Source organism: Cynocephalus volans, chromosome 5 (genome assembly GCF_027409185.1).
Source record: "Cynocephalus volans isolate mCynVol1 chromosome 5, mCynVol1.pri, whole genome shotgun sequence".
NCBI classification, from domain to species: domain Eukaryota; kingdom Metazoa; phylum Chordata; class Mammalia; order Dermoptera; family Cynocephalidae; genus Cynocephalus; species Cynocephalus volans.
In genome coordinates, this window is record NC_084464.1 from 88,023,803 (window position 1) to 88,051,236 (window position 27,434).

Here is a 27,434-nt window from a genome sequence, read left to right on the forward strand (position 1 = left end):
TTTTATAGTCTTGCCTCACCATAAACATATAATTAGGTATTAGTTAATTATAACATAAACTCTGTGCATGTGAGTTTGATTATGCTAGTAATAAAAATATATCTGTACCTCCAGTGTCTAGAACAACTGACATATGGCAAATACTCAATATTTATTGAATGAATACATGAACTGATGTTAAAGGGAAGAATATTTAATACCTGCTGAGGAGTAATAAAAATTTTAAAAAATATTATCATCTGTCAACCTGCTTTAACATCCACCTCACAAAAAAAAACTGTCTCCTATATTGTTTTGCATTTCTGAAATCTAACTTTACAGAAGTATTTAAGAGAATGCCAGGGAAAGATTTCATGTCTGTAACATTAAAAGGTGTTGAGACCAGGTATCTCAGTCTTTATACATTACACTCACTTGTGAAAAAATACTTTGAAAGTTTTCCAGATACATATACAAATTTAGGCAGCCTTACCCCATGATAAGAGTCATTTCATAGAAGTTTAATATAACTACAAAATATCAAGGGGTAAATGTGAATGAACATGAATGAGTGAACAACATCTGCCCCTAATTTTAATTCCATGTGGCTTGGCACTTAAGAAAAAGAACAGTTAATACCAAACTAGTCTTTCTATAAAATCCAGAAGAGATAAGTGAGATATGTCTTCTCTGACACTCATCACCCTATATTATTTATTAGTTACTCTTTTCATATCCTCTTAGTACCATAAACTCATTTCCACTACAGGACTTATTGAAAACATGTTTATTTCTCTCTCTCCTTACTAAACTGCACTCCTTAAGAGTGTTTAACAAAGTGAGTGCCTGCATATAAAGATGCTCAGTGTGTCTGCTGAATGAATAAATGATTTAATGCACCCTAAATATTTTCTTTTACCAAGTTTAAAGAGATCATTGACATGATAGGGGATAGCTATAGGAGACTGGGCTAATTTCTCCCACTGTATGCTGGTCAACAATGTTTTTTGGGTTTTTTTTCTTTACCCTCCCTAACATTTATTTGTTTTCTAGTACTATAAAAATTAGAACCACACTAAAGTGAACATTTACTTTAAATCCTGTTTGGCTATTGCACAGTCTTTTCCTGCATATATCATTATATTGCTAAAATCAACCAAACTATCAAATTTAAATGGCTATCTTTCTATTCAAAAAGATCTCTGAGAAAACTATTTTACACCTCTAGGCTGATACTCCAGCATTTAAAATTCCAGACAATCAATGATTTTCTTCCTCACTATATATTAATAAATAGTTGAAAATCAACCTTTAATGGCAACCAATACATATCAGAGATAAGGTGATTCTAAAGAAAAATATGAATTCCATTCTTTTTGGGTTTTTATAAAAATAACAGATGATTCTTATCAAGCTGATGTACAAATATCAATGTAAATTAAGATTAAATTTAGAAACAAAGGACAAGGAAGTGCGATGACTTCCAGTGCTGTAGCTGAATGAAATCTTCTTGCAAAGCATGACTATAATTTCAGAAGAAATCCATTGTGTATTACCAATTTCATATGCTTAATTGTGGGATATATTTGCTTGTTTCATCTTCTCTTAACATTCGAATGAAAATAAACGAATGGGGCTATATTATGAAACTAACATGACAACCTTAACCACTAGAGTATAATATATACTAAACAGTTATTGAAAACTTACATGTGTCAGTGACTGTTCAAAACCAAATAGATTGTGGGGTTTTTTTTTCTCTTTTGTTCTTTTACCTGCATCAAAAAGCATGAAGGCTTTATTTCTAGCTGACTACCAGTTAAATGTTAATATGAACTATTTTAGGCCAGAGATAAACTGAATGCAGTCAACAAATATTTACTGAGTGCTTACTTGAAGTCAGGCTCTGGGGATATAGCAGTGAACAAAAAAGACAACAACTCTTGCCTTCATAGTTTTTATTGTGTTTGTTGGAGACAGATAATAAATACAAACAAGTAAATTACACAACATGTTATAAGGTGATAATGGTATAGAGAAAAATAAAACAGAGAAGACATATAGAGAAAGCCAGTATGAAGCGTGCAATTTTAAAACAGAATTCTGCAGGGAAGGCTTCACTGAGAAGGTTACATGTGAATAAGGACTTGAAGAAGAAGAGAAAGGGAGAAAGGGAGAAAGAAAGGCATGCAGATATCTAGGAGAAGAGATTTCAGGTTCACAATAGCAACAAAGGCAGAGATTCTGAGGTGGGAGTGTACCTAAAGTGTATAAGAAAAGCAAGATCTGAAATGCAAAGTGAGTGAAATTTCTATTAAACTCATAAATGTCCTATTTGTCTTTATTCCAAATACCACAAAATATCATCAAACTGCTTTATCTTTTTAGGGAAAAAGGAAAATCCATAGTTTTCAACCAAATGAAAAATTATTGTTTTTAACCTTAACTGTTTGTAACCAGAAAACAACATAAATGCTTGCAGATTAAATTATATATTAAGTATGAGACATACATAAGGCTAAACTTTTACTTTAAACGTATGAAATTCTTTTACCCCCTAAAATATACAATATTCGTCAAAAAAACACTGAACAAATATACAATCACTCTGTGTGTGTTTTGCTCATTTATGAAATGTTTGTTTTATACTGTAAAGCCATAAGAAGTAGAAACACTATTTCTTTCAGAATTCAGAATTAATTTCAAGTAATCATTCAATATACATTCCTTTAAGGTTACACACAGTCTTCAGATACACCATCTCTGACATTAGTAAGATTTTACCTCAGCCCTCATTCAAAGAGCATTTGTTGATCACCTAGTAAGTATTACAATAACAACAGATGTTATTTTAAAAAGAGAAAAAAGAGCCAGGCCCTGACTCTAAAAGCTCAGACTTACTGTTAAATCAGATAAATAAATATAGTTATGATACAGCGTGATAAGTGCTATTCAGGTGTATCCATGCTAGAAAACCATACAGAAAGCTTCTTTAATCCAGACTGGGATAGTCTAGATATTTAAACTGAGTTATAAAAGATAAAGTAAGAGTTAAATAAGCAAAAGCAGTGGGGCAAAAAGGAGCAGTATATACAAAGACAGAGGTATGACACAAGAATGACGTGTAGGCAACTAAAACTAGTTCTTTATAAATAGTGTAAAAGACATATGGAGCAGCAGAAGGTGGTAAGACAGGAAGGCAGCGTGTGTGGAACAGATCCGAAAGGGAGTTATATGTAAGTGAAAACACTTAATAAAAGGGTAAAAATAAGCTTGCAAAGATATTTATATAAAACTAAAGACAATTAGAAGTTACCGAGATGGTGATAAATATATAGTCAAGTTGGGTTATAGTTTAAACAATGGATCAAGAACATAATGCAGAAACTATGTGGACAAATTTAATAATGAATCTGTTCTTGAGATAAATGCACAGGACAACAACAATCACAGAACATACTCAAAAAGAACAAATTATTTCCATCTCTACTTTGGAAAATAACCAGATGATACAGATAAAGCTGTTTCATTTTTTTTTTTTTTTGTGACCGCGCTCAGCCAGTGAGCGAACCGGCCATCCCCATATAGGATCCGAATCCTCGGGGAGCGCTGCACTCTCTCGAGTGAGCCACGGGGTCAGCCCCAGATACAGCTGTTTCAAAAAGAGAGAGAGTTAAGACATGGTCTAGTTGATTGGCATAAATAGCTTATGAAGCCCATGTCTTATTTTTTAATCTTTGCAAAGCTAATTCAATAGTTTTTAGTATCTATGTCGCATTTTTATTGTGCAAGTAATTTTTTATGAATGTGCTTTGAAGCAGACTATACAATTAATATATAGCATACAGAAAATAATGCAAGGCAAATAAAAACTTTTTGTGGAATTTTTTCTCTTGAATTAATTATCTTGCCAACCGTCTCTTGAGCTCCTGATGAAATAAACTTTGGGCAGCAAGGGAAAACAAAACTTTATGCAAAACAAAATAACCTAAAAAGTCGAGTGAGAAGTTTATTCCTCTGGGTCAAATATAATTACATTACATGATGATCAAACATTTTCAACTGACTCATAATGATCACAAGCATCACTGAATCACTGAATTTTACAACACAGACGAGTCCTGAATGTTGAAATGAAATATAGCTTCTTTAGTACTTTCACAGAATCCTAAAATTGGAACACTTTTGAGATGTTTACTTCTCGCTTAAGGCAGAAATCTTTGTATCTTTAAGGACATCTTCCCATGCACTCAGAGTGACAGAGAAGTCATAAGTAACATTAACAACAAAAACAATCAGGAATAACACCTCTGAATGATTTTTATGTGCAAGCATTGTTGTAGATACTTTTTACATACATTATTATATTTTTGGACAATTCCAACTATTAAATGTTTGATCTAATATTAAACTAAATTTGCCAGCCTACAACTTAAATTACTGGCCTATGTCATCCTTCCTGGGAAATAAAAATTATAGTTACAATTAATGGCACTTAATAAATTAACTTTGTTTTTCTATGTTTTAGCTCAATCATTATGACAACCCTATGCAGCAGGTACCATTATTATTTTCCCCAACTTACAGCAGAAGAAACTAAACCTTGAGTAAAGGTGAGTAATTTTCCCAAAGTTGCAAATTCAGTACTTGATGGAGCTAAATACTGACTCCAAAGTCCAGGTTTTATTTATCGCATGTCCCTGAAACATGGGTTTTGTAGGCTGGCAAATCAGGTTTCTAAACTTTCTGAGCTAACAGTCAAACCCCAAACCATGGTAAATTCACTAAAGTAAGAAATGTCTTTCTATGAGGCCTCTGAAGAAATGGACTGAAAACCTAACACAGGCGACACCACTCCAACATGTGCTCAGTATGAGGAGCCCTTTCCATTTGAATTTCTACACATTCCAATCTAACCATATTGGTTAACAATAAATTTAAAATTGCTTATTTTGTTTTCTATTCACAAATGTGGCAGTCTTTATCATGTATACTGCAGTATGTGATATTATTTTAATGAGGATGTGAAAAGAAATGGGTCACCATCTGTGGATACCACAAAGAAAAACAGTCATAAGAATTAATCACTACAACATGGTTAAATCAAAAACATGGCATACTGTGTTAATTCTGGCTTGCTTTTTAGTTCATGAAATAAAAATAACAGGCAAATGATGGAAAATTGAGTTAGGCAGAATGTGATCATCTTGGCAATATCAATGATTATTTTGTTCTTATGTTTTAATTATGGTAAACTTTACAAACATTTTGTTAAGCTTTAAATAATAGAACTTTGAAATACATCAGCTCAAAAAATATTTACAACCAACTTGCATTAAATGCAGTTAGATTACTTTATGTATCATACCAATTTCAGAACTAACCTTTAGCTCCTCAAGAGATAATCTGTTCCTAAGACTCAAGAGAATCAGGCATTCATCACTCACCATGCCATTATCACTCTCCTTACCACATGAAAACAATGCTAGCAGCTTATCACAAGTAAGGCATGCTTAAAATTTAATTTTCTAGTAATAGTGAAAGATTCATGCCAATCTACTCCCTTTGAGAAGCTCAATTTAATTCAACAAATATTTATAGTATATGTACTCTGTTCTGGGCATAAAATGAATAAAGTTGATCCATGACCTTGGTGAGCATACATTTTAGTAGGGGAGACACAATAAGCAATAAATATAATAAATGAAGAAATTACATAATATTCTTAGAAGTTGATAAGTGGTATAAAAGAAGAAAAAGCAGACCAAAGCAAGGGTATCAGGAGAGCTAGGGGTAGGGAGAAGGTGGGGCAGGTTTCAGTATTACATGGGATAGGTAGAGTAAGCCTTAGAAGAGGTATAAAATATGAACAAATATATGAAAAAGATTAAGTCATTAACCAAGCACATTTCTGGAGGAAGACCGAGGGAAAAGCAAGGGCAAATATTCTGAGTTGGGAACATGACTTTAGAGTTCAATGACAGCAAAGGCAGTGTGGAGAGTGTGGCTGCAGCAAAGTGAGTGCAGAGGGCCAGGTCAGGTCTAAAGGGCCATTGCAAGGATTTTGGCTTTTACTAACTGAAATGTACTGACCATCAACAACAAAGTTAGGTCCACATGATATTAGATGGAAATTAGATTTTCAATTTCCTGAACAAAAAAAGTCCCCTTAATTGCTGACCTTTCCCCCAGCGAACTTTCTAATTTTGATTTCTTAATTATTCTTTTCCTTTCAGCATCTTTAATCTCCAATAATGAAATTATATGTACTTCATTTAAATATTATTTATTATTTCCCCATCAAACCAACCACACAGATGGTCTTAAAAAATAAAAATTAAATTGCTTTCATATGTTCATACCTGCTTTATCTTTGATTATAAATGCATGTAAATAACAAAAAGCCTTATTTGAACCTACAAGACATTGTTATAAGAAAGCATTTTTGTTTTTCGATTAATCTATAAGTGCGACTAAGAAAATCTACACTGTCTTTTTTTTATATTACCAACGAGCAGATGCATTCATTTTTACTTTCTAATTTATCACGTATGGGAATATAGGTGGCAAGTAATAAGAAACACAAACTTTTAAAAAACTGGGCTTCATCTTGCTAAATGATAACAACCAACAATAGATAAGAGAGATACAGAAAAGAAGTATGGTATATAGATTACTGTCAGACCATAATGATTATCTTTAATAATGTGATTTAGCTTTAACGAAGTCAGATACAATATTAAGGGATTTTTGCAAAGAGATCTCAATGTTTATAGATTCCAAGAGAAAAAGATAGGCATTAATGAATGTAACAGGAATTTATTAAATACTTTTTTTTTTTTTGTGGCTCCTGACCTGTACCCTGGACCTTGGTGTTATCAGCACCATGTTCTAACCAACTGAGCTAACCAGCCAGCTCTAAAACACTTTTCTTCGTTAGAGAAAATTATAACCTAAAATATAAATATCTACGTAATAAAAGCTCAACTCTTTAGTTTACTACTGGTAAAGCCACATTATTTAGAAAATTACGTGTTTCTCTAGTTTATGTTAGGGAACCAACTTTCCTTCAGACATATGTCACTGTAGTTTCATGAAGGTTAGATTTGATGTTTAAATAATACTTTCTTGTTTGTTTTTTTTTTAAGATGACCGGTAAGGAAATCTTAACACTTGACATGGTGTGGTAAGCACCACGCTCTCCCAAATAAGCTAACTGGCCATCCCGATATGATCCGAACCGATGGCCTTGGTGTTATCAGCACCACAGTCTCCCAAGTGAGCCATGGGTTGGCCCTAAATAATACTTTTAATAGTAGTTATTTTATACCTACTATATAGTACAATATGTATAATGTGGGATAGTCAGAAAAAAAGCAATCCCTTGATAATAAAGTTCTTTTCTGACATAATTTACATTCTAGTAAGGAAAATAGAGCACAATGAAATAATACATTCATAAGATTCATGTAAATAGAATAAAACCAGTGTAAAACATTTATACCCATATTAAAGGAATGCTGGAATTAATGCAATTGGTTAGAATAAAATGAGGTTAGGCACAGAAATCAACTAAAAGAAAAAGAGTTCTAAACCATGTTCAGAAAGAAACAATAAATTTGACATGCTATAGTTCTACTTCTCCAAGTTTAGTCTGGAATTTGGGCAAAGATACAAATCCAACATTAAAATATTGAAGTATATATTCACCTTAAATGTGTTATGGAGTATAAATATATGTATGTTTATAGACATATACCTATATATTTCTAATTCTTTCATGACCTACCTTCTTTGTTCACTTTAAAAAAGTGGAGAGAAAGATATAAATAGAAATAGTTGGCATTTCAAGAAAAATATAGCTATGGTCTAATTGTGAATATGATCTTTCTTCAGATGGGAAAATGGAAAAATACTCTGAGTCATAAACCTGATTTGCATCATGTTCCTTAGTAACATGGCTGCTGATCTTTCTCATTTGACGGACATTCTTTCCATTTGATTTTTTTTTCAAGTGGTTTATATCACCTTTGGACTGCAGGTGGTGCCCACAGAGTCATATGTTTCCATTAAATTTCTTATGAAAACCTAAGTAAATTATGCGATCAAAGTGGCAGGTGGAAACCCAAGAGCCTCACAGGTTTATAGATAAAATCACTTAATTTATAAAAATATCCCATTCATCTAAAAAAAGGATCAGGCATAAAAGGCAGTGACTGGAACAGATGAAAGAAGGTAGCACAGAAAGTCAGCCATGAAATTAACTGAAGCAGAAATGGCAGAAAGAAGGGTAACAGGGCAGTAGAAAAAGCTCCTCCCCTGTAGGGAGGCCAAGGATTCAGTGTAAAGTGGTGGAGAAACTCTAACTGTAACTCTGATGACTTCTTTAGAAAAGAGAGAACATTACTATTAACGAAAATAAACAAATGTAGAAAATTTGGCCATGATAACTCAGGGGCTATCTATCTTACTCCTTGAAATCTGATATGTGACCTTCAAGAACCACAACCAAAATTTAACAGGTTCTCTGAGTAGTCTGTTCTGTTTCAGGCACACAGCCAAAGTTTTATTCCAATACTGACTCCACAAAGAAAGCATCATTTTATGAAAACACTGTCATCACACCTTGCAGCAGATGGCAGATGATATGGCTTCAGACTACGATTATTTCTATAAGTGTCATATGGCACATGACAATAAAATTTGTGATAGCATACAAGGTTGAGGGAGGTAATCGTGACCTGGAGAAGAAACACCTAAACATATTGAAGACTATTGGGCACAAAGTTGACAGTGATGCCTGGAGACCTGAAACATCAACATGCTGTCCCCCTCTCCTCCCCTCGTTAGAATAAAGTCATATGGGGAACCGTAATAAATGGAGCCCAGCCAAGGTCCAGCTCATGATGGGTCCATTGGGACCAAAGACCCACCTGGTGTATGGTGATCTTTCAGACCCCAAATGTATAATTGGAATACACATACTTGGTAAGTGCCACAACACCCATATAAAGTCATTGGCCTGTGAGGTAAGAGCTATCATTGTGGGAAAAGCCAAAAGGAAGAATTTGAGGCTTCTCCACCCCAACCCTGCCAAGATACTAAATTAAAAAGCCGCCATAGTATTGGAGGAGAAAGAGTGAGACTGGCAGAAATTAGTGTCCCCTTGAGGGTCTAAATAGCATGCAGAGACGGTCTCAATGAAGTTATCTGAGGTTACTTGTGGTTCTATGTTGTAGTACAGCTTCTCCCTTTATCCAATCCTATTTTTGTCCCCTCCTTTCCAAAGGGGTTGATACCAAGGGCAGTCCTTAATAAATTCCATCCCAGAATGTGATCTCCGAGTAATCTGCAATAGTCATTTCCCACCTTGAATTTAATTGTTTCCTTTTAAAATAATCTTGGTACGGATCATGTAAAAACAGTGCATACTGGCTCATAGTTAGCAGTCAATAAATGCTTATTATTACTATTACTATTAATGTTATTACCCTTCTCTACTCTGTTTTGGAGTATTTTAGAGGGGAAAAAATCCCAGTAGGCCACCAGGAGCCCAAGTGTGTGCATGTGTTTGTATGTGTCAGGGGAGCTAACCTATGACAACCACATTTGCAGAGCTCCAATCCTCAGCCATGCAGAGGCTGCAGGTTGACAAGCATTACTGCCACCTGCCACCAAGTTCACCAGAGTTTCATTGCTCACAGCCTCACCAGCAGGGGAGAGCTGCAAATGAACCCTCTCCCCACAACACACACAAACTCTGTGGGCTGGTTCCATCACTGCCCGTTCCTCAAGTGGCCAAACAATGCTGCCTTTTAGTTTCCTCCTGATCTGGCAACAGGGGTGACAGGTCCAGCTACCAGGGAAGGGGTACTAGGAGGAGCGCCAGCAGGCATGGGGGCTGGTCCCTGGACAGGTGGAAACACAAAAGGAAAAAAAAAAAAAAAAATCTTGGGCTTATCTTCAAGACTACTTCCCAATTTAATTGGGTACTGCTAGGTTTCACTTCTAGACAACTTTTCCAAAGCAGTGTCATGCCAGGAGTTATTTTTGAAAAGTCCTTGGCATTTTTCTCAGGGAAAATCCCAGAAGTACAACTCTTTGATTACAGGTGCTCTCTACATTTAAAATTATTGTTGACTCTTGTCAATCCCCATTTCCTTATCAAAGATCTTAGATAATCCTTCAATTCAATAATTTTTTTAAAACAACAGTTTTTCTGATTCTGGATAGACACAAAGTATTCAAAATTAGCTCATATTTCATTTTCTCCAGAAAGTTTTTTATTGCTTCCAAATAATAACTTCTTCTTTCTTTATTTCATCAGCACTTAGTGCTTATAACTTGTTCAACAGCTTCTTTGTAAGTATGTTAAAGTTATCTTATTTAGATAGACTTTATTTCCACAAATACACTGTAGAATAAAATATTTTGGAGACTGCATTTACTTTTCTTTTATATAGCCTCAAGTATTATCTCCACAATCTGTTGATTAATGTTGCTACTTAGAAAGTTATTTAAAACCTTCCACACAAATTTTACAGAGTAAGGCATTTAAAATTAAATATGAGGGCTGGCGAGTTACCTCAGTTGCTTAGAGCACGGTGTTGTAATACCAAGGTCAAGGATTCAAATCCCCATACTGGCAACAGCCAAAGTAAACAAACAAACAAACAAACAAATAAAATGGCGTAGTCTTTGTGCATAACCTATGCACATCCTCCCATAAAATTAAATATGAAAAACTACTAGAAATCAACTGTATCATGCAATCTTCAACTTAAACTGCAGAGTTCCTCAACAATTTCTATGAATGAGTACAGTTTAATCAAGTAAGTTAAATAATAACAGTAAACAAATCAAACATGAGTTTTTAAAAAGTAGCCCGCACTAATAAACATTGGGTAATAAGAGATTCAATACATTCTAAATATTGTGCAAGCTAATGAAAGCACTTTCTGTTGTTGGATACAACTTCTTAAAAATAAACATTATAATAAAAAAAACCCAGAAGTATGTCTCTAGTTACAGTTGGTTGCAGTGATGAGTTTATTTCTATGAAAAACCTAGGAAACATATATGTTTTTAAATAGTATGTGGTTTCTGCAGCTATGTAGTAACAAAGGAGATTACTGTCAGTTAGTGTAGCAAAATTCTCTCAGAATATATTACTAAATTATGGTGGCAGTCTCTTTTTTTGAAGAAAAAATGGAAAATTTTACGGTAGCACTTGGCCCACAATCAAATGCTAACTAGAGTAAATAAAAACATAGTACTACATTTTAATCAAATACTGTAGATTTAATCAGAGATTCATGAATTATAACTGGATGCCCTGGTTTGTGCTCCATTCTGGTCCCTTGTGGACTATACCAATGCACACTCAGTCCCTATCTCTTCCTTTGCTTCTCTTACCATAAAAGACCCAGATACAAGCTACAAAGATGACTGAAGATCGGATTTTATCAGCAGCCAGAAAAAAAGTACAGACTGCCAACAAACATAAAAAGGCTTGCTCAGGTAAGTTAAAGATTCTTGTAAGAAGAAAGTACTTATGGGGTAGCAACAGAAATAAAATTTTTTGGAACAGACAATGACATACCATTTGGCTACTAACAGTTATGAGGAGATTAAATGGATAGACAGAAAATAGAATATATTTTTTCATTGAAATCACTTCTAATTCTAACACTACATCAAACTTTAATTTTTTATAGTTTATTAGGTTATTGATAGATTTTTGAAATTCTATTCAAACTCATATAGATAAAATAAATACATACTTGGAAGAAACTGCCTCCATAAATTCATCCAAAAAATCATCATATTCAGGACCTCTTACTCTTCTCTGCCGTAGTCCAACGTAGAATGGATCTTTAAGTAAGTCCTATTTAAAAAAAAAAAGTTACCATAAAAATAGAAATAACCAAAAGCTGGTCATTTACTCTTTCTGAACCTCAGTTTCCTCATCTGTATGAAAGCGGTAGAAATAGAAATAAAATCTTGCCATAGTGACACAGAACTAACCTACAAAATTATTATTTAATGTTGTATAAAATATATCTAAAGTATTCATATACCAAATAATAAAAATAATTACTAAATGTTAAAAAAATACCCTGGATTATTATGGGGTAAAGAAAAGGAATCTAACCTCTCAGTAGTGCTAATTAGAAAGCTCCATTCAGATTTTACAAAGTTTATCTAACAGAAATAATACTAAGTTTTGAAGTACTATATTAGCTTAAGGAATGGAAAGATAGCAATTCCTTTCTTAGTTTTATTTTCCATTTCCAAAAGCAAAATTTTAAAACATTTTAATTATACCTTTAATGTGATAGTTGACTACCTTTAACATGGAATTTTTTAGGCTTGACTAAGTTTTTCTTAAACTTTTTATTTTACACAGTTTTTTTCTTAAACTGATATATCTGAGACAACATTGCTCTGTTCAGGTTTTCGTATATATAATTTGTAATATTATTTTTTATTAAATCAGTTTTTAAATCAAGGTATAATTTATATACAGCAAAATGCACCCATTCATAACAAAAGCTCTGAGTAAACTAGGAACAAAAAGGAACTTCCTCAACCCAATAAAGTACATCTGTGAAAAGTCCACAGCTAACAGCATATTAACAGTATATTTCACAGTGCAAGATTGAATGCTATCCCCTTAAGACAGGGAACAAGACAAAGATATCTACCCTCACCACTTCTATTCAACACTATACTGGGGACTCTAGCCATTACAGTAAGACAAGAAAAAGAAAGGAATGCAGGTTGGAAAAGGAAGAAGCAAAACTGTTTTTATTTGAACACACATTACTGTGTACATAGAAAATTCTAAGGAATCTACAAAAAAAAAACCCCACTGGAAAAAAATGTGAATTTAACACTGTCACAGGATATATGATTAATATACACAAATCAAGTTTATTTCTTGACTTGCAAGGAACAGTTGATAAAGAAATAAAATATACATCTCTATTTATAATAGCATTCCAAAATATGAAATTCACAGGGACACATTTAACAAAATATATGTAAGACTGCACACTAGAAACTACAAAACGTTGCTGAAAGAAACTTAAAAAGACTTAAGCTGGTTTTGCAGACTGTGAAAATAATGTCAACCTATGTCACATTAGAGTGAAACAATTGACCAAACTGTCACCTTCAGTAACCTGAAATAGAGAATATTTACCTAATGAACTTGTAAATCTGGCTAAAGAGATTTCCAGGCAGGACACTGAATTGACTTCTCATAACTGTATAATAAGGTGTAAAACAGAGAGAAGCTAAAGAAAGAAATGTTCCATTTGTGAACAAACTTTAAAGGGAATATAGAGAACACAGGACTTGCTGGTAAAAGATTTCCAAAGTGAAATAAAGTATGCAGTCAAAGACCAAATTAAGTAAGTGGTTGTAATAACTTTATTGAAAAAGTTATTATTTGGGGCCGAGCCCGTGGCGCACTCGGGAGAGTGCTGCACTGGGAGCGCGGCGACGCTCCCACCGCGGGTTCAGATCCTATATAGGAATGGCCGGTGCACTCACTGGCTGAGTGCCAGTCATGAAAAAGACCAAAAAAAAAAAAAAAGGAAAAGTTATTATTTGAAAAGTTATTTATGATTTAAAGTGGGGCCTAATATATCATCTTGGCTAGAAAAAAGAAACTGGTCCCACAGTACTCTGACATGCCAACCAATGTAGGAAGAAGGTCTGTTTTGAAATGAATGGAGCCTCTGACTAATGGAGTAGATTTTAACCCTACACACAGAAAACCTAAACCTTTTTAAAGGTGTGATAATAACGTGGATTAACTCGGACAGAGACAATTCAAAATGAAAATATTTCTCTGGATCTCCAACTTTCCATAGGCAGGAAGTAGGCTAAGAAAGTTATTCAGTTGCTAACACAAACTATTTCTTATGGAAAAGAAAGGACGGAAGACAGAGCCAAGAGCCCAGAGGGCAGAACCAAAAAGTCTAAGCAAACAATTAACTATAGAACCACTCTGAGGAAACAGAGCTGAGCCCTATTCAAAGAATATTCCCTACCCCCACAAGTAGGTGGCCCAGCAATACGTGTCCAGTAGGACTTCAGAATTACTATGGACCATTTAGAGCCCTATGATTCCTATTCCTCTAATTTTGAGTGGGAATGTTAATTGTAGTTATTCTGTCTCTTTTATGTTTGATGTGTGGGAACACATAAGAAGAGCCACACAAAGTGGCAAAACCCAAGAAGCCTCATTTGCATCTTAGACCTGATTTAGATGACAGGATCCTGAACTTTTGGGCCTGCTGCTATCACTGTGACAAAACTTTTGAAATCCTAGGATGGGTATATTTTGCACATGGAATGTGAACAATTTTGAGGAATGAGACTTGATACAGAGAAAGGCATCCCAGTCCAAACTGCCAACCTACAGAATTATAAACATTAATAAAACAGTAATTTTTTTAAGCCACTGAGTTTGGAGGTGATTTATTATAGATAAATGATATGTGTTTGCAGTGTGGTAATCTTGTTAAGAAGGTTAAACTACTTGAATCATCTGAAGATGGGTTTACTTAAAGACAATAGAAATTACAGCCCAGTTCACATCTGTTGTCCTAGTATAATTATTAATAAGACTCTCTTTCACCGTGAAATTGTCCTGGTTTGGCCAACTCATCTTACTCACAATGTACTGCACAACGAGTTAAGGCTTTACAGCTAGCTGGAAGTTAACATGTTAAATCGCATAAATGTATTTCAGATGAAATGTAAAATCTGAAACCAAGTACTGTTGTAAAGCCCAGCTGTTCCTTAAGGCATAAAAACTAAAGGATCCATTGGCAGGCTTCTGAGCAGCTGAGGTTGAAGTGCCAATGTGCTACTAATGGCTGCCAGAATTAAAAAAACTTTCTCCACATCTGGAACACATTTGGACTTTTAAAATGTGAATAAGAAAAAAGAACATAGTTGTAAAAAATGTTACATGTTTCCCTTTCTCTTTTCTCCCATTCTTTCCCATGATAATAATTAAATTATATACCATTAAAAAATCTAACTATAATGTAGAATCAATTACCAAGACTTATGTATAAGATAGGGATTTTGAATTAAATCAGAAAGTTATAAAATTCTTCCACTCATAATAATGTCCCTGTCAAAAATTACTGTTTTTTTAAAATTTCAAAGTTTTAACCAAGAAAATTAAGACAATTAGACTTGAATAATGAGTGCATTCTTGGATATATGGCTGACAAAAAACTAATATCTACAAAAAGCAATTTAACAAGATCACTCAATTTTGATAATGGCTCCATAAACCAAGCAGACTAGCACAGAAGAAGTGATAACAATTCACTGGATTAAAAACTTCTTGTGGCCAGGAGTAAGTACTCGATAGATCTTTGTTGGAGAATAAATTAAAGAGTTGGTATGGAGGAAGCATTTAAAAAAGATTAGAACTTCTTTAAGGCTTGGTGTTACACTAAACGCATGTGGTGTCAGTCACTGAAGACTTAAGACTTAGAAGCATGAGAGAAGGAAAAAGATTATGAGAAAAAAAAGCAAAGAACAAAGTATTTGGAAATATGAGAGCTCAGAAAAGAAGATAAGAAGGATATATATTGGCAATCACACTAATTATCTTACTTGTTAACACTACCTCAATTCCAGGACCTTTGGAATTTATATTGAATCATTCATTTATTTGAAGCTAATAGTATTCATTATCAACTCTCACCTTGTTATTAGTCTCTCACATTTCTACCTTTCCAATCTGAAGTTTCTAAGAATTCAATATATTTTCTTAATATTTTTGAGTTATTTTTTGTCATTAAAAAAGCAATATTTGCCTATCAGAAATGTTTGAGAACACTGAAAAATAAGATTAAAAACAAAGAATACCAATAATCTCTATCTATTCAGAACTACCCACCATTAGCACCTTGATGCAATGCATATTCCGTGTGTGTGTGTGTGTGTGTGTTTGCACACATGTATATGTGGCAGGTAGCCATAAAATATTATCAAAATAGCATTCATTTGTATCTATTTTCTAATATTGTTGACATCTTTTCATAAGTTTGTTGATCACTTTTATTTCTTCATTTGAAAATTCTCTATGTCTATGTGTACTTAGGCAATCTGCATACTGGACATTTGACGTTCACTTATTGACTTGAAAGTATTCTTTAGACATTAAGAACATTATACGCCTTTACCTGCCACAATGTTCTGAATATTTCCCATCTTAACATTTATTTTTGAATTTTATTTATAATACACAAAAAATAATTTTCTTTGTTGCTATTTCAAATGAAAAAATCACAAATTCTACAGAGAAATAATATATAATTTTTCCTGTTATGCTGGTTCATGTCATCAATAAGATTAAGCAAAGTGACCATAACTTTCAGTTAAGAGTCTAAAGCAGTACTTTTAAAATGTCAGCATGCGAGGGCCGAGCCCGTGGTGCACTCGGGAGAGTGCGGCGCTGGGAGCACAGCGACGCTCCCGCCGCGGGTTCAGATCCTATATAGGAATGGCCGGTGCACTCAATGGCTAAGTGCCGGTCATGAAAAAGACAAAAAAAAAAAAATGTCAGCATGCATATCAACTGGCATGATTATTACAAGTGTTAGAAACAGAAATAATTAAAATTTAATTGTGAGTCAATATGTCTGGAGTGGGGCACTAGATTTTGCATTCTTAACACATGCCCCCGGTAACTCTGAAATGGTTGGTCCATGGAACACATATTGAGAACCAATCATTTGAAACTTATATTAGGTTAACATATAACTATTCTTTTACTTCCTACTAGGTTCCTGTCTCATGTAAATATTTTTTCTATTTTGGTCTATACAATGGGTATTTCTAAAATATATCATAAACCCCAAGAAAGTTCCTGCTACTTATAGTGCATATAAAATCAAATTGAAGAAATACCCCATTCTTTTTCCCAAGGCATTGGTGTGGTATCTCAGAAAATAAAGAAATTCCTTCTTCTGATTAACCAAATAAAATGTCACTATCTCCTTGCTTAGAAATGTTGAACACCATAGAATATTAGAATAAAGTGTTGTTGCTACTATAAATGAGTTAATTTTTGTTAAGTGGCTTTGACAAGTACATAGGAAAGCTGCTGAGTTCTGAATATTTCTTTTGTAAGTGGCTACTTTACTGAGTGTGCTAATTTGGTCACAGTACTTTTAGTTGATTTTCTTGGGTTTCATCAACAGTTAAATATATTACCTATAAATACTGGAAATTTTGTCTTTTCCTGTCAGTCAGTTATACCCCATTTGTATTTGTTGTCTTATTGCACAGGTTAGCACTTTCTGCACAATGAAAAAGAGAATAGTAGTAACAACAGGTATTCAGTCATTTAAAAGAATGTCTCTAATATGTCACCATTAATTACGATGTAGTTAATGGTTTGAATATATGGCTTTTGACATTAAAAAATATTCTGCAAGATTCAATTTTCCAATGTTTTAAGAAAGGATTTTTGCATCTACATGTATATTCATGTGAGCTGACATTTACTAAACGCTAAAAAAAAATGCCAGTTACAATTCTAAGCATTCTAAATGTATTAAACCATGGCAACTCTATGAGGTAGGTACTCATTTTAAATGAGGAAACAAGCAAAGAAAGGTTAAGTAACTCTTTTAAGATTACACACCTAGTAAGTGGTGAAACTGCGAGAATGGGTAAACATGAGACTAATCGGTAATTTGTTATGTGCTATTTTTAAAATCAGGTTTGGATATAAAAGTTATGTTCTTTTCATAAAATGAAATGTTAAGCTGTCAATTTTCATATACTCTGAAGCAGCTTATATAGTACAGGAAGTACATTTCCTTTAAAGTTTGAATGATCAAACTTGTAATCTTAACTAAGCTTAAAATTTAATCTTTCTTAATTAAAATTAAAATTTAGACCGATTTTTATTTTTGTGTATTTGCCTCTTATATTTTTGTCTGTTCTTTGCACAGACTCTGGTGACACAGTTCACAAGCCTTCAACCATTTTGGATGGGGTCTAACCATTTTATCTAGTAGCCTAAGACCACAACTGATAGTCACAGGGTAGAGGCTGGCCATGCCAGAAAGACTGACCATGTGATTTAGGGTGGGCACTTCAGGCCTTGTAGTATCAGTCAATCTGAAGACTGAATTCAACCACCTGGACAATCACTCAAACATGCCTTTGTAATGCAGCCCCAATAAAAACACTGCACGTTGGGGCACTCATGGATAACACACGCTGATACCAGGAGGGTAACATATCCTGACTCCACAGGAAAATGTAAGGAACATGGAATCTTCTCATTTGGAACCCTCCCAGACTCTGCCCTATCCATCTTTTCCTTCGTATGATTTTAATCTGTATTTTTTACCTGTAATACACTATAACTGTGAGCACAATGGCTTTCAGTGAGTTCTGTGAGTCTTCTAGCAAATTATCAAGCCTGAAGGTATTTTGGGGAACACTATGAACTTGTAGTTAGTGTCAAAAATGAGGGTAGTCCTGGGGACTGTGCCCTTAAACTTTTAGTTTAGCTAACTCTGGGTACAGCTAAACTATCTTTTTAAAAGGTACAAATAATTTACTTTCCTTTCAGAACAAGAATTCTGGTTGATCATTTACTAATGTACATTTTCACCATTAAATTTCTAAAGTATGATTTACAGAAAAAGATAAGTTATAAGCAGATAACACTAATATATAGAGACTAAGAGTATATTACAATTGGCAGAGAAATGTCCTTCACTGGACATTTCTAACTGTCCTTCAAATGCCTTTATCAAAGAATTTAACACATGTTGAAACAGTTATATGCGTATCTTCCTCTTCTAGATTCAGAGCATCTTGCTGGCAAGATCTTACTCTGATATTACCTACGCTTTGCTTAGGCCTTGACAGATAGTAGGTCTTCAATGTTGATCTAACTCAATTAAATATATATATATTGGGGTTTGAGGCGTTTCAGAAAGGTCTCTCAAGATAAAAAGATATTCTCCAGTGACCTGTCAAAGAGTTAAAATTTCACCATTCACTTAATTTTTTTCCTCCCTCATATCTCCAAAAGTGTACTGGGAGTAAGAAAAATCTCTAGAAATTAACACATAACACTTTAACAATAGATTCATTTAAGTTATCAGATTATTTTCTAATTTAACAGCATGAAAAATTTTGAAATGTAGTATGCACCAGGCCCATTTTAACATAAAAAGAGAAAAAATTTAGATCTTCAGCCCGGCAAAGTAAGAAATCTAAGGAGTAGGTGAACATGGGTGATGCAAGCCGAGGGAGTAGGATACTAGACAGAAACAGAATAAGATAAAAGCACACAGAATACTAAAACAGGAAAGGAACACACATTCAACACTGATAAACTGAGAAAATTCAAGACAATCAGTCAACTTGACAATTTTAAGACCTATCCTCGTGAAATCAATTGTTTCATAGAACTAACAGAATCAACGCAAGAGTCCTATTGTTACAATTTCATGAGCGCACAACTTTATCCATGTCTACATTATAATGGCAATCTCTCAATAAAAGGCCCAGGTTTAAAACTGAATTCTTAAATTTCTGCATACCTGCTTCATCACTCTTTACTTCTCTTTATCTCTCCCTAAAATTTTTAATATTTACTATAGATTTTGTGATTTTTAAACTTTGATTTCATTGTAACATCACAGAATATGGAAGCTAATAAAAGATTAATCACATTATAGAGAAAGGAAAGGAGAAGAGAAGAAAATTTTCTTTTAAGAGTTAGAGGGCAGATTTGAGGAAAGAGAGAACCAGACAAAAAAAGAATGAATTTCATGAAGTTGCTGGAGTAAACTCAAAATGCAAGAATTGGTGCCATTATTTAAGATACATAGCTGTCTCATAGACTTAAATTGTTTACCTCATTTTCTGTTCCCACATCCAAAATGACGGGCAGACATTCTTGAGGATTCATCCCTCCACAAGCCGTATATAGAGCCAATTTACCCACAGGGATGCCCATTCCATTACAGCCAAGGTCTCCCAAGCCAAGAATACGCTCTCCATCAGTCACCACAACAGCCTAGAAGGAAAAGTAAAAATATTTGTTAGATTTTTGCAAATCTTTGGGCATGATTTCTGGTCTTTATTTTTGAAGTTAATACTTACATAATGCAATATAAAGCTGTGAAAAACATAAATTGAATTTTATGATCCTAATTGTGGAAGAATGGGGAAAAGAAATAAATTTGACATACATATTTTAAATGTTTAAAATATATATATATATATATATATATATATATATATAATCTTCAAAAAGTTTGGAAAGATTCATATTATCTTTTAATTCCATTTTTTCAAAACTTTTTGAAGTACCCTGTATATGCTTAATTAGGTTTATTGAAAAAGGAAGAGAGGTTGTGCACATTAAGTTTCAAATAACCCAAAGAACTTAGTCTTCAATCGAGAGGCAAGTGGGAAAAGTACAGGGTCAGAGCTCTAACTGGGAGCCAAAGTAAAATTTAGGGCAACTTTGAGACTAGTCACATTCACTTTTAGTGAAATTACAGGAGTGCCCAGAGTTAAGTATTGAATAATTGCTGGGTAGACTAAGGTGGTTATACCTGTGCTATGGAATGCTCTGATCTGTAGTTTATGCATCCTGGCACCATCCTCCTTTTTATACAACAATATTGACCCATCCCCTTTAACTCCTATAACCACTTGATATTGTTCTACCATCTTTGAAACATGCCCAGAACAGTCTGCTACTTCTCTTACCTGATAATCTTCCACTAGACTTATTGAATTTTGTTTGGTTTATTTCTAACGACGTTGAATATTTATGAAGCATACATTTTCATCATGTGGAGATTCTATTCATGTTATTTGATATCATTATTGAAATTACTGCATCTAACATGACCATTGTATAAATATAAGCAAAACCAATCTCATGAAATACAATTTATTAGATATTCTACAAACTGCTACACTCATTATATCCATGGAAACTTGAAAAAATATCAGTTATCTGGCCTTGAATAAAGTGATGAATTTAAGCTTCTGTTTCTTTTTTGTAAAATGAAAATAATAAATATACTTTTCTGTATAAAAGTATAGTATAGTAGAGTAGTTGTATAAACCCAGAAACCAGCTCCGTTTTGCTCACCACTATACACCAGCACCTAGCACAGCATATTCGGCACATAGTAAATAATCAATAAATATTAGTCAATTGAGTAAATCTATAAATCATAATATTGAAAGAATTTACCACGGCACCTGGCACATTACACATTCTTTAAAAAGTATAGCTATTATTACTATTATCATTAGAACTAATATATAGAATCATAGCATTTTAGAAATAAAGGAGAATCTAGAGTACATTCAGTACACCACTCTTATTTCATAGATTAGGAAACCAAAGTCCAGAGAACTGAACTAATTTGCCTAAGGTGGTTTACCTGGTTAATATTAAAGAAGCAGAACCCAGGTACGTTAACTCCTAATACAGTGCTCTTTTCTCCAGGCTATATTGCAGAATATATTTGAAAACATGCTTTTGAGATCTTTACCTTTAATTTTCTGTTCACCTATATTATTCAGCTCTTAAAGCACTGTCTTAAAAGTAAATACATTTGAAAAGTGGGTGAAAATCATTTTAGCATATTCCATACAGCTCATCTTTGGAAAATTTTCCATATCTAATTGCAATGGGTCAATATGTTATTTTTTATTTATTTATTTATTTTATTTTTGTCTTTTTTTGTGACCGGCCGCACCGCGCTCAGCCAGTGAGTGCACCGGCCATCCCTATATAGGATCTGAACCCGCGGCGGGAGCGCTGCTGCGCTCCCAGCGCTGCACTCTCCCGAGTGCGCCGCGGGGTCGGCCCGGGTCAATATGTTATGCTCTTTTGGAGGAGATAAATCGATACTACTGGGTTAACTTAGCTCTGATTTAGGGTAAAAAAAGGTAAACAAATACTGCAGAGAACCACAACTTTGCTTTTTAAATTAAATTAAAGCCAAATTTTCAAAGTCCAAATACTGCCAATGTATATTTAATACACACTGTTTATTCTTTGTGCTATCACAAATAGAGGTATTTTTATATATCATTGATAACATATACTTTTATGAATGTGTTCCTTATACAGGTAAAGAGCCCAGTTGGCCTGCCTATACTTACAAATATTTTTATGATATATTTTATAAGGAGAGTAATGTCACATAACTTAGTTATGATCTGAATAATAATTTTAATAATTTATATAATGTTTTTCATGTTTCATTGAAGCCAATTAAGCCCAGAGTTGCTTCTTGTAATTTTCATCCCACTATATAAATTATCTGTGCATTATCTGAACAGAATATTTCTGTATGAAATATGCAGGGTTCTCCTAACACATACAGACACTCTCCATGTGTCTTGTCTTCATTTGTTCTTTTCCTTTTCCAGGGCCTTTCCTTCTCTTAGCTTACCTAAATGTAGAACCCTTGCCTCTTTTCCTCTTCTCTCAAGACCATTCTAAAATCTGTCTCCAGATGAACCTTCTTCAAATAGTACTTATAAAAAGTCATTTCCTTATTTAAATATGACATTGTACTTTTTTCAATTCTAAATCCCTCTTTCTGAATTTCAAGTCTTTTTATAATTTATAAAGTAACAACTCTTACTTAAGCAATACAACTACATTTCATAAGCTTTAGTCAGTCTAGCCAATTTCCTTATTGTCTAAGAACACACCACTCTCTTCTTCAACTTGATGCCTAAATTCATATGTTCTCTTCTTAGGACGCTATCTTCTTCCCTGCTAATGATCAAAGCTTGGATTTAACTTCTAACTTTGCTAGAAAAGTTTTCTTAACGATTCCAGCCTTCTCTGAGCAAGATTCTCTCAGTGAATAAATATGGCACTTATATCCACTCAGTTTAATTATGTTTTGTCTAAAAATTGATTGCCTTTGTTTCATGTGTACTTTGAGTAAAGAAGTATTCCTATCTTGTACTTCAGTATTCTATTACAATCAATAGCTACCATTTATTAAGTGATAACGATGTGCCAGACACTATTCTAGGATTTTTTTAGTAATAGTGGGCATAGTAAGGGTCAAGAACATCAGTGATGGCCTAATATCATGAGTTTAAAGGATAAAGGTAGGCTATTAAAGTAACTGCAGAGATCAGCTAGTTGGAAGAACAAAAAACAGAGTGACTACTTACTGCCTAGTTGTATCAATTACACGGATATTGATTAGAATTCCATTCCAAAATTATTTGCTCTATTGACTTGATGTTTCTTAAAATCCTCTCTAGATTCCTGGTTAAAATGTAAATATTCTTCTCAGATGATCAGGCCTTTATGCTTTATAGAATTAACATATTTCTTAGGGTAGTTTCTAAGAACAGGATCTGTAAATAGTGCAGTCTAGTTGGTGGGAGAAAAGGAGAGGAAGTAACTTAGGTGGGGAAAGTGAAAAAATTGGGAAGATTGGGAATAGTGAAAAACATTTCACTTCACAAGTTTCCTAGCATGAGCCTTAGAGAGCCAAATTAATCAATTCTAGCCATGACTGCTAATTGGAAAAGATCATAAAATAAACCACACTTCAGAATTCATAGCTGAAGTCCCTTTGTACCACTACATGGCATCGATTTATTCAATTGTAGTCCTAAAAGATACCACAAAGTTTCTGGGCACCCAACAGATAGGAAAAAGGGAGCCACAGGGAGGACAAGTACATCTCACCTCCCTTAGACAAGGAAGGTGGCACAGACCTTGTTTAAGAGCAGGGGCTCTGGGGCCACTGCTGGGGCCTGCATTCAGTTCCCACCACTACCATGCCCTACCATGTAACCCATTTGTGCCTTCCTTTCCTCACTGAATTATCATGATAATTACAAGAGTTAATCCATGTAAAGCATCTCACACAGAAGGCTACCAAATGTCAAATACTGTTATTACTTTTATTTTCATCAACTCACTGAGAGAGGGAAATCAAATGAGCTATTAAGGTCATAATGATAAAATAAATGAATCAACATTTTTTTTTTGACTACTTGGATTCCTCCTAATGGATGACTTAAACATGGCACATATGATAAAGAAGCTGACTTAAAGATATGTCCAACATTTATCATCACTTACAATGAATTAAGAAATGCTACCAAATTAGACAGAAATAATGGGGAAATCTGGCATCCAGATGGCTTCAGAACAAAATTCATCTATTATGCAAAAATCAAAGGGCTATAAATTAGGTAATATTCACTAGAAAAGCTAGTGAATGCTACCTACTATAATGAGAACTGTCAACATGTTCCCAACTGTTTTATGGGTCAGAAAAGAGAACAAATATGCCATAGTGGAAAAATCTGACCACTTACCTTGATGACATCTTCCGGCCATACATTAAGAATTGAAGCAATATGCCCTCGATCATGGATACTAATAAAAAGACCCCTGGTAGAAAAAAAAGGAATAGTTTTAATTTACTTCAGACCTGTCAAACTATCAGGAACATTTTTTAAAATTTTTCAAATTTATTTAATATATCACCATTTATATCAAACTAGTGAAAATTATTTCCTTAAATAAATAAGGAATAGGAATCTTATAAGTAATGAAGAAATTACTTTGAATGATATATTGACATCTACAATAAAGACAGGTTTAGCCTTATATTATTGTTAATATTTTTTAATTAAAGAAATATCGACTAGTTTTATACACAGAGAATTTACATAGCATTACCAACTCCACTCATAGATGCATTTACAGTCTTTGATTAAATAAGATAAAATAAGTAAAAGCACTTTGAAAAACAACACGAAGCATATGTAAACAAGGATTTTCAGTGTATATTCCATTAACTACATTTTCACAGTGTAAAGATGAGAACATGTATTGAGATGGCTGAAGTGAGTGACTAATGCTGAGCAGCTCTTTCATGTGCAGCTTACTTCATTCTTTGATTTGTGGTCTTCGCTGCTATTTGCAACTCTGTTATTTAAACTCTCAGGTGAAGTCTTTGAGATTACCAACAGCTCCCCACCTCTCAATTTCCTAACAAGTATCTTTACAAATTAAAATATTAAAATTTAAAAATTGTATGTCTTATCCTCACTTAAAAGTTTTGCTTTAGTATTGTTAAATATAACAAATACAGAGAACCACATCCAATAAATGAATTGTTATAAGGCAACTACCTTTCTACATAATATCCACTTAAACTGAAAGAATCTTGCCAGCTACCCAGAAGCCACCTATGTTTTCTCCAAATCAAAAACTCCCTCCTAAGAGTAACAACTATCCTGACTTTACTGGTATCACTTCCTTTGTAGTTAATTTATAGTTTTATCACCCAAATCATAAACCATTTTTAGGCACTATTGCTTAATTTCTCTGGTAAAGTTTCCCACAATCTGAATTACATCTCTATGGTGCAGATTAACATGTAAATCTCTTTTCTGTATTTCTTGGGAAAATGGTACAGATTGAGTATCCCTTATCTGAAATGCTTGGAACCAGAAGTATTTTGGATTTCAGAGTTTGGAATATTTGCATTATATTTACCAATTCATCATCTCCATCGGAAAATCCTAAATCCTAAATGCTCCAATGTGCATCTCCTTTACGCATCATGTCAGTGTTCAATAAGTTTTGAATTTTGGAGCATTTTGGATTTTGAATTTTGGGATTTGGGATGCTTACCCTGAAACTGGATCTAGAAGATTAACCACAGTCATGTTCAATTTTTTGGACAAGATACTTCAAGGGTTGGTGTTACCATAAAATACACAATATCCGGTATTGCTTTCTGTGATGTTAGCAGCCACTGAAGCTCATTGTCTATGTATTAGTCCGTTTTGTGTTGCTATAACAAAATTTCTGAGACTGGGTGATTTATAAAGAAAATGAAATTTATTGCTTACAGTTTCTAAGGCTGGGAAGTCCAAAGTCCATCTGGTGGTGCCAACAGCAACCCAGGGGTCTCACATTGCAAGATGGTGGAGGCAGAGAAAGCAGAGAGAGCAAGAGAGGCAGACTCTCCTCTCCTTTTAAAGCCCTCAGAACCATGCCCCTGACCACAATTTTTAATCCATTCACTACAGTATGGTCCTACAGTCCCAATCACCTCATCAAGGCTCCACTTCTCAATTACCATAATAGGATTTCCCACCCTCTCAACAGTCACAGTCGGGGCCAAGTTTCTAATACATAAAATTTGGGGGACACAATTCAAGCTTCAGGGAGTTTGGGGGGGTACATAATTCAATCCACTACAGTCTAAATTCACTAATTCATTAGGAGATACAAAATGCTGATATCCCAATTCTATCATTCATTATTTATTTACTGGAACACTTCTTTAAAGAGAAATTTTACTACATCTACTATTTGGTTATCCAGTAATATGGTGGTATAGAAAAATAAATAATTCTTGACTCTATCTAGTTTTTAAAATATGGAGTTGATTTACAAATTCTCTGAGGGCTTCCACACAGTAATAGTCATTGTTGTGTATGCGTCTTGTGTTTTTTGGTTTTTGGTTTCTTTAATCAATACAAACTCACGGATTTAAACATATCTGATGTGTTTCAATCCGTCACAGTTATTTTCCTTACTGATACTCAAATGTTCCATCTTTAGCAAGTGGGAGACTATTAATGTTGCTCCCTGAGATCCTTCTGACATGACTACAGTAGTTTTGGATAACTTACTTGCTCTGTTATGATAATATGTTTCAGGTTTATTTTGAAAATGTTTTGCCCCAGGCCTGAAATTAGCCATTTCTCTAAGAAGCCCAGGTTTCCTTTAACAGAAAGTGGTTTTCCAAGACCACAATCTAGGTAACAGGGATGCCTACTGCTACTAATTGGCCAAAGTATTGCTATTTTAAAAAATCACAAAACAATGTTGATGAGATTCACTTCCTGTTTATGGCTGCAAATCTCAAATTGGCAATCTTCTCTTGTAAAGTTTCCCACTGTAATTTCCTAGCAAATTCAATTTACTACCCTCTGACAGGACTATTTTACATCTCTCCTATCTCCTTACATCTCGAATATTCATCCCTCTCTCACTCAGTTGATAAACTAATCTTGAATTTCAAGTAGAAATATATTCAATAGGGTGAAAACTACCTCATTTTTCTAATATAAATTCCACCAACCCATCTGCATCTTTTTTTACATTCTCTCCCTTCCTTCCTGTTAGAATGAAAGAAATTTCCCCACCATTATTAAGGCCACCCTCTTGTGTTCAGTATCCTATCCCATCTCAGCTTTTCAAAGGCTTCCTTCCTGCAATTATCCCATCTCTATGCTGCACCATCACTTTCTCTATGGATCAATTTTATTGTCATAAAAACCTGCCTTAGAATTATCGATCTTTTCAAATAATTGGATTTTGTTTCCTACTCTCCTGTCCT

The 27,434-nt window shown here is 34.0% G+C and overlaps 1 protein-coding gene across 2 annotated transcripts in view; it reads right to left on the bottom strand.

Annotated features, from left to right (window-relative positions):
* Nucleotides 1-27,434, bottom strand: part of ME1 (malic enzyme 1) — a 186,059-nt gene that overhangs the window by 87,696 nt on the left and 70,929 nt on the right. For both annotated transcript variants that reach the window (XM_063097422.1, XM_063097421.1), the window contains exons 4-6: nucleotides 24,388-24,463; nucleotides 19,910-20,071; nucleotides 11,763-11,866 (exon numbers count right to left, since the gene is read on the bottom strand). In XM_063097422.1, coding sequence (XP_062953492.1) covers nucleotides 11,763-11,866; nucleotides 19,910-20,071; nucleotides 24,388-24,463 — 342 coding nt within the window. The remainder of the gene's footprint in view (nucleotides 1-11,762; nucleotides 11,867-19,909; nucleotides 20,072-24,387; nucleotides 24,464-27,434) is intronic.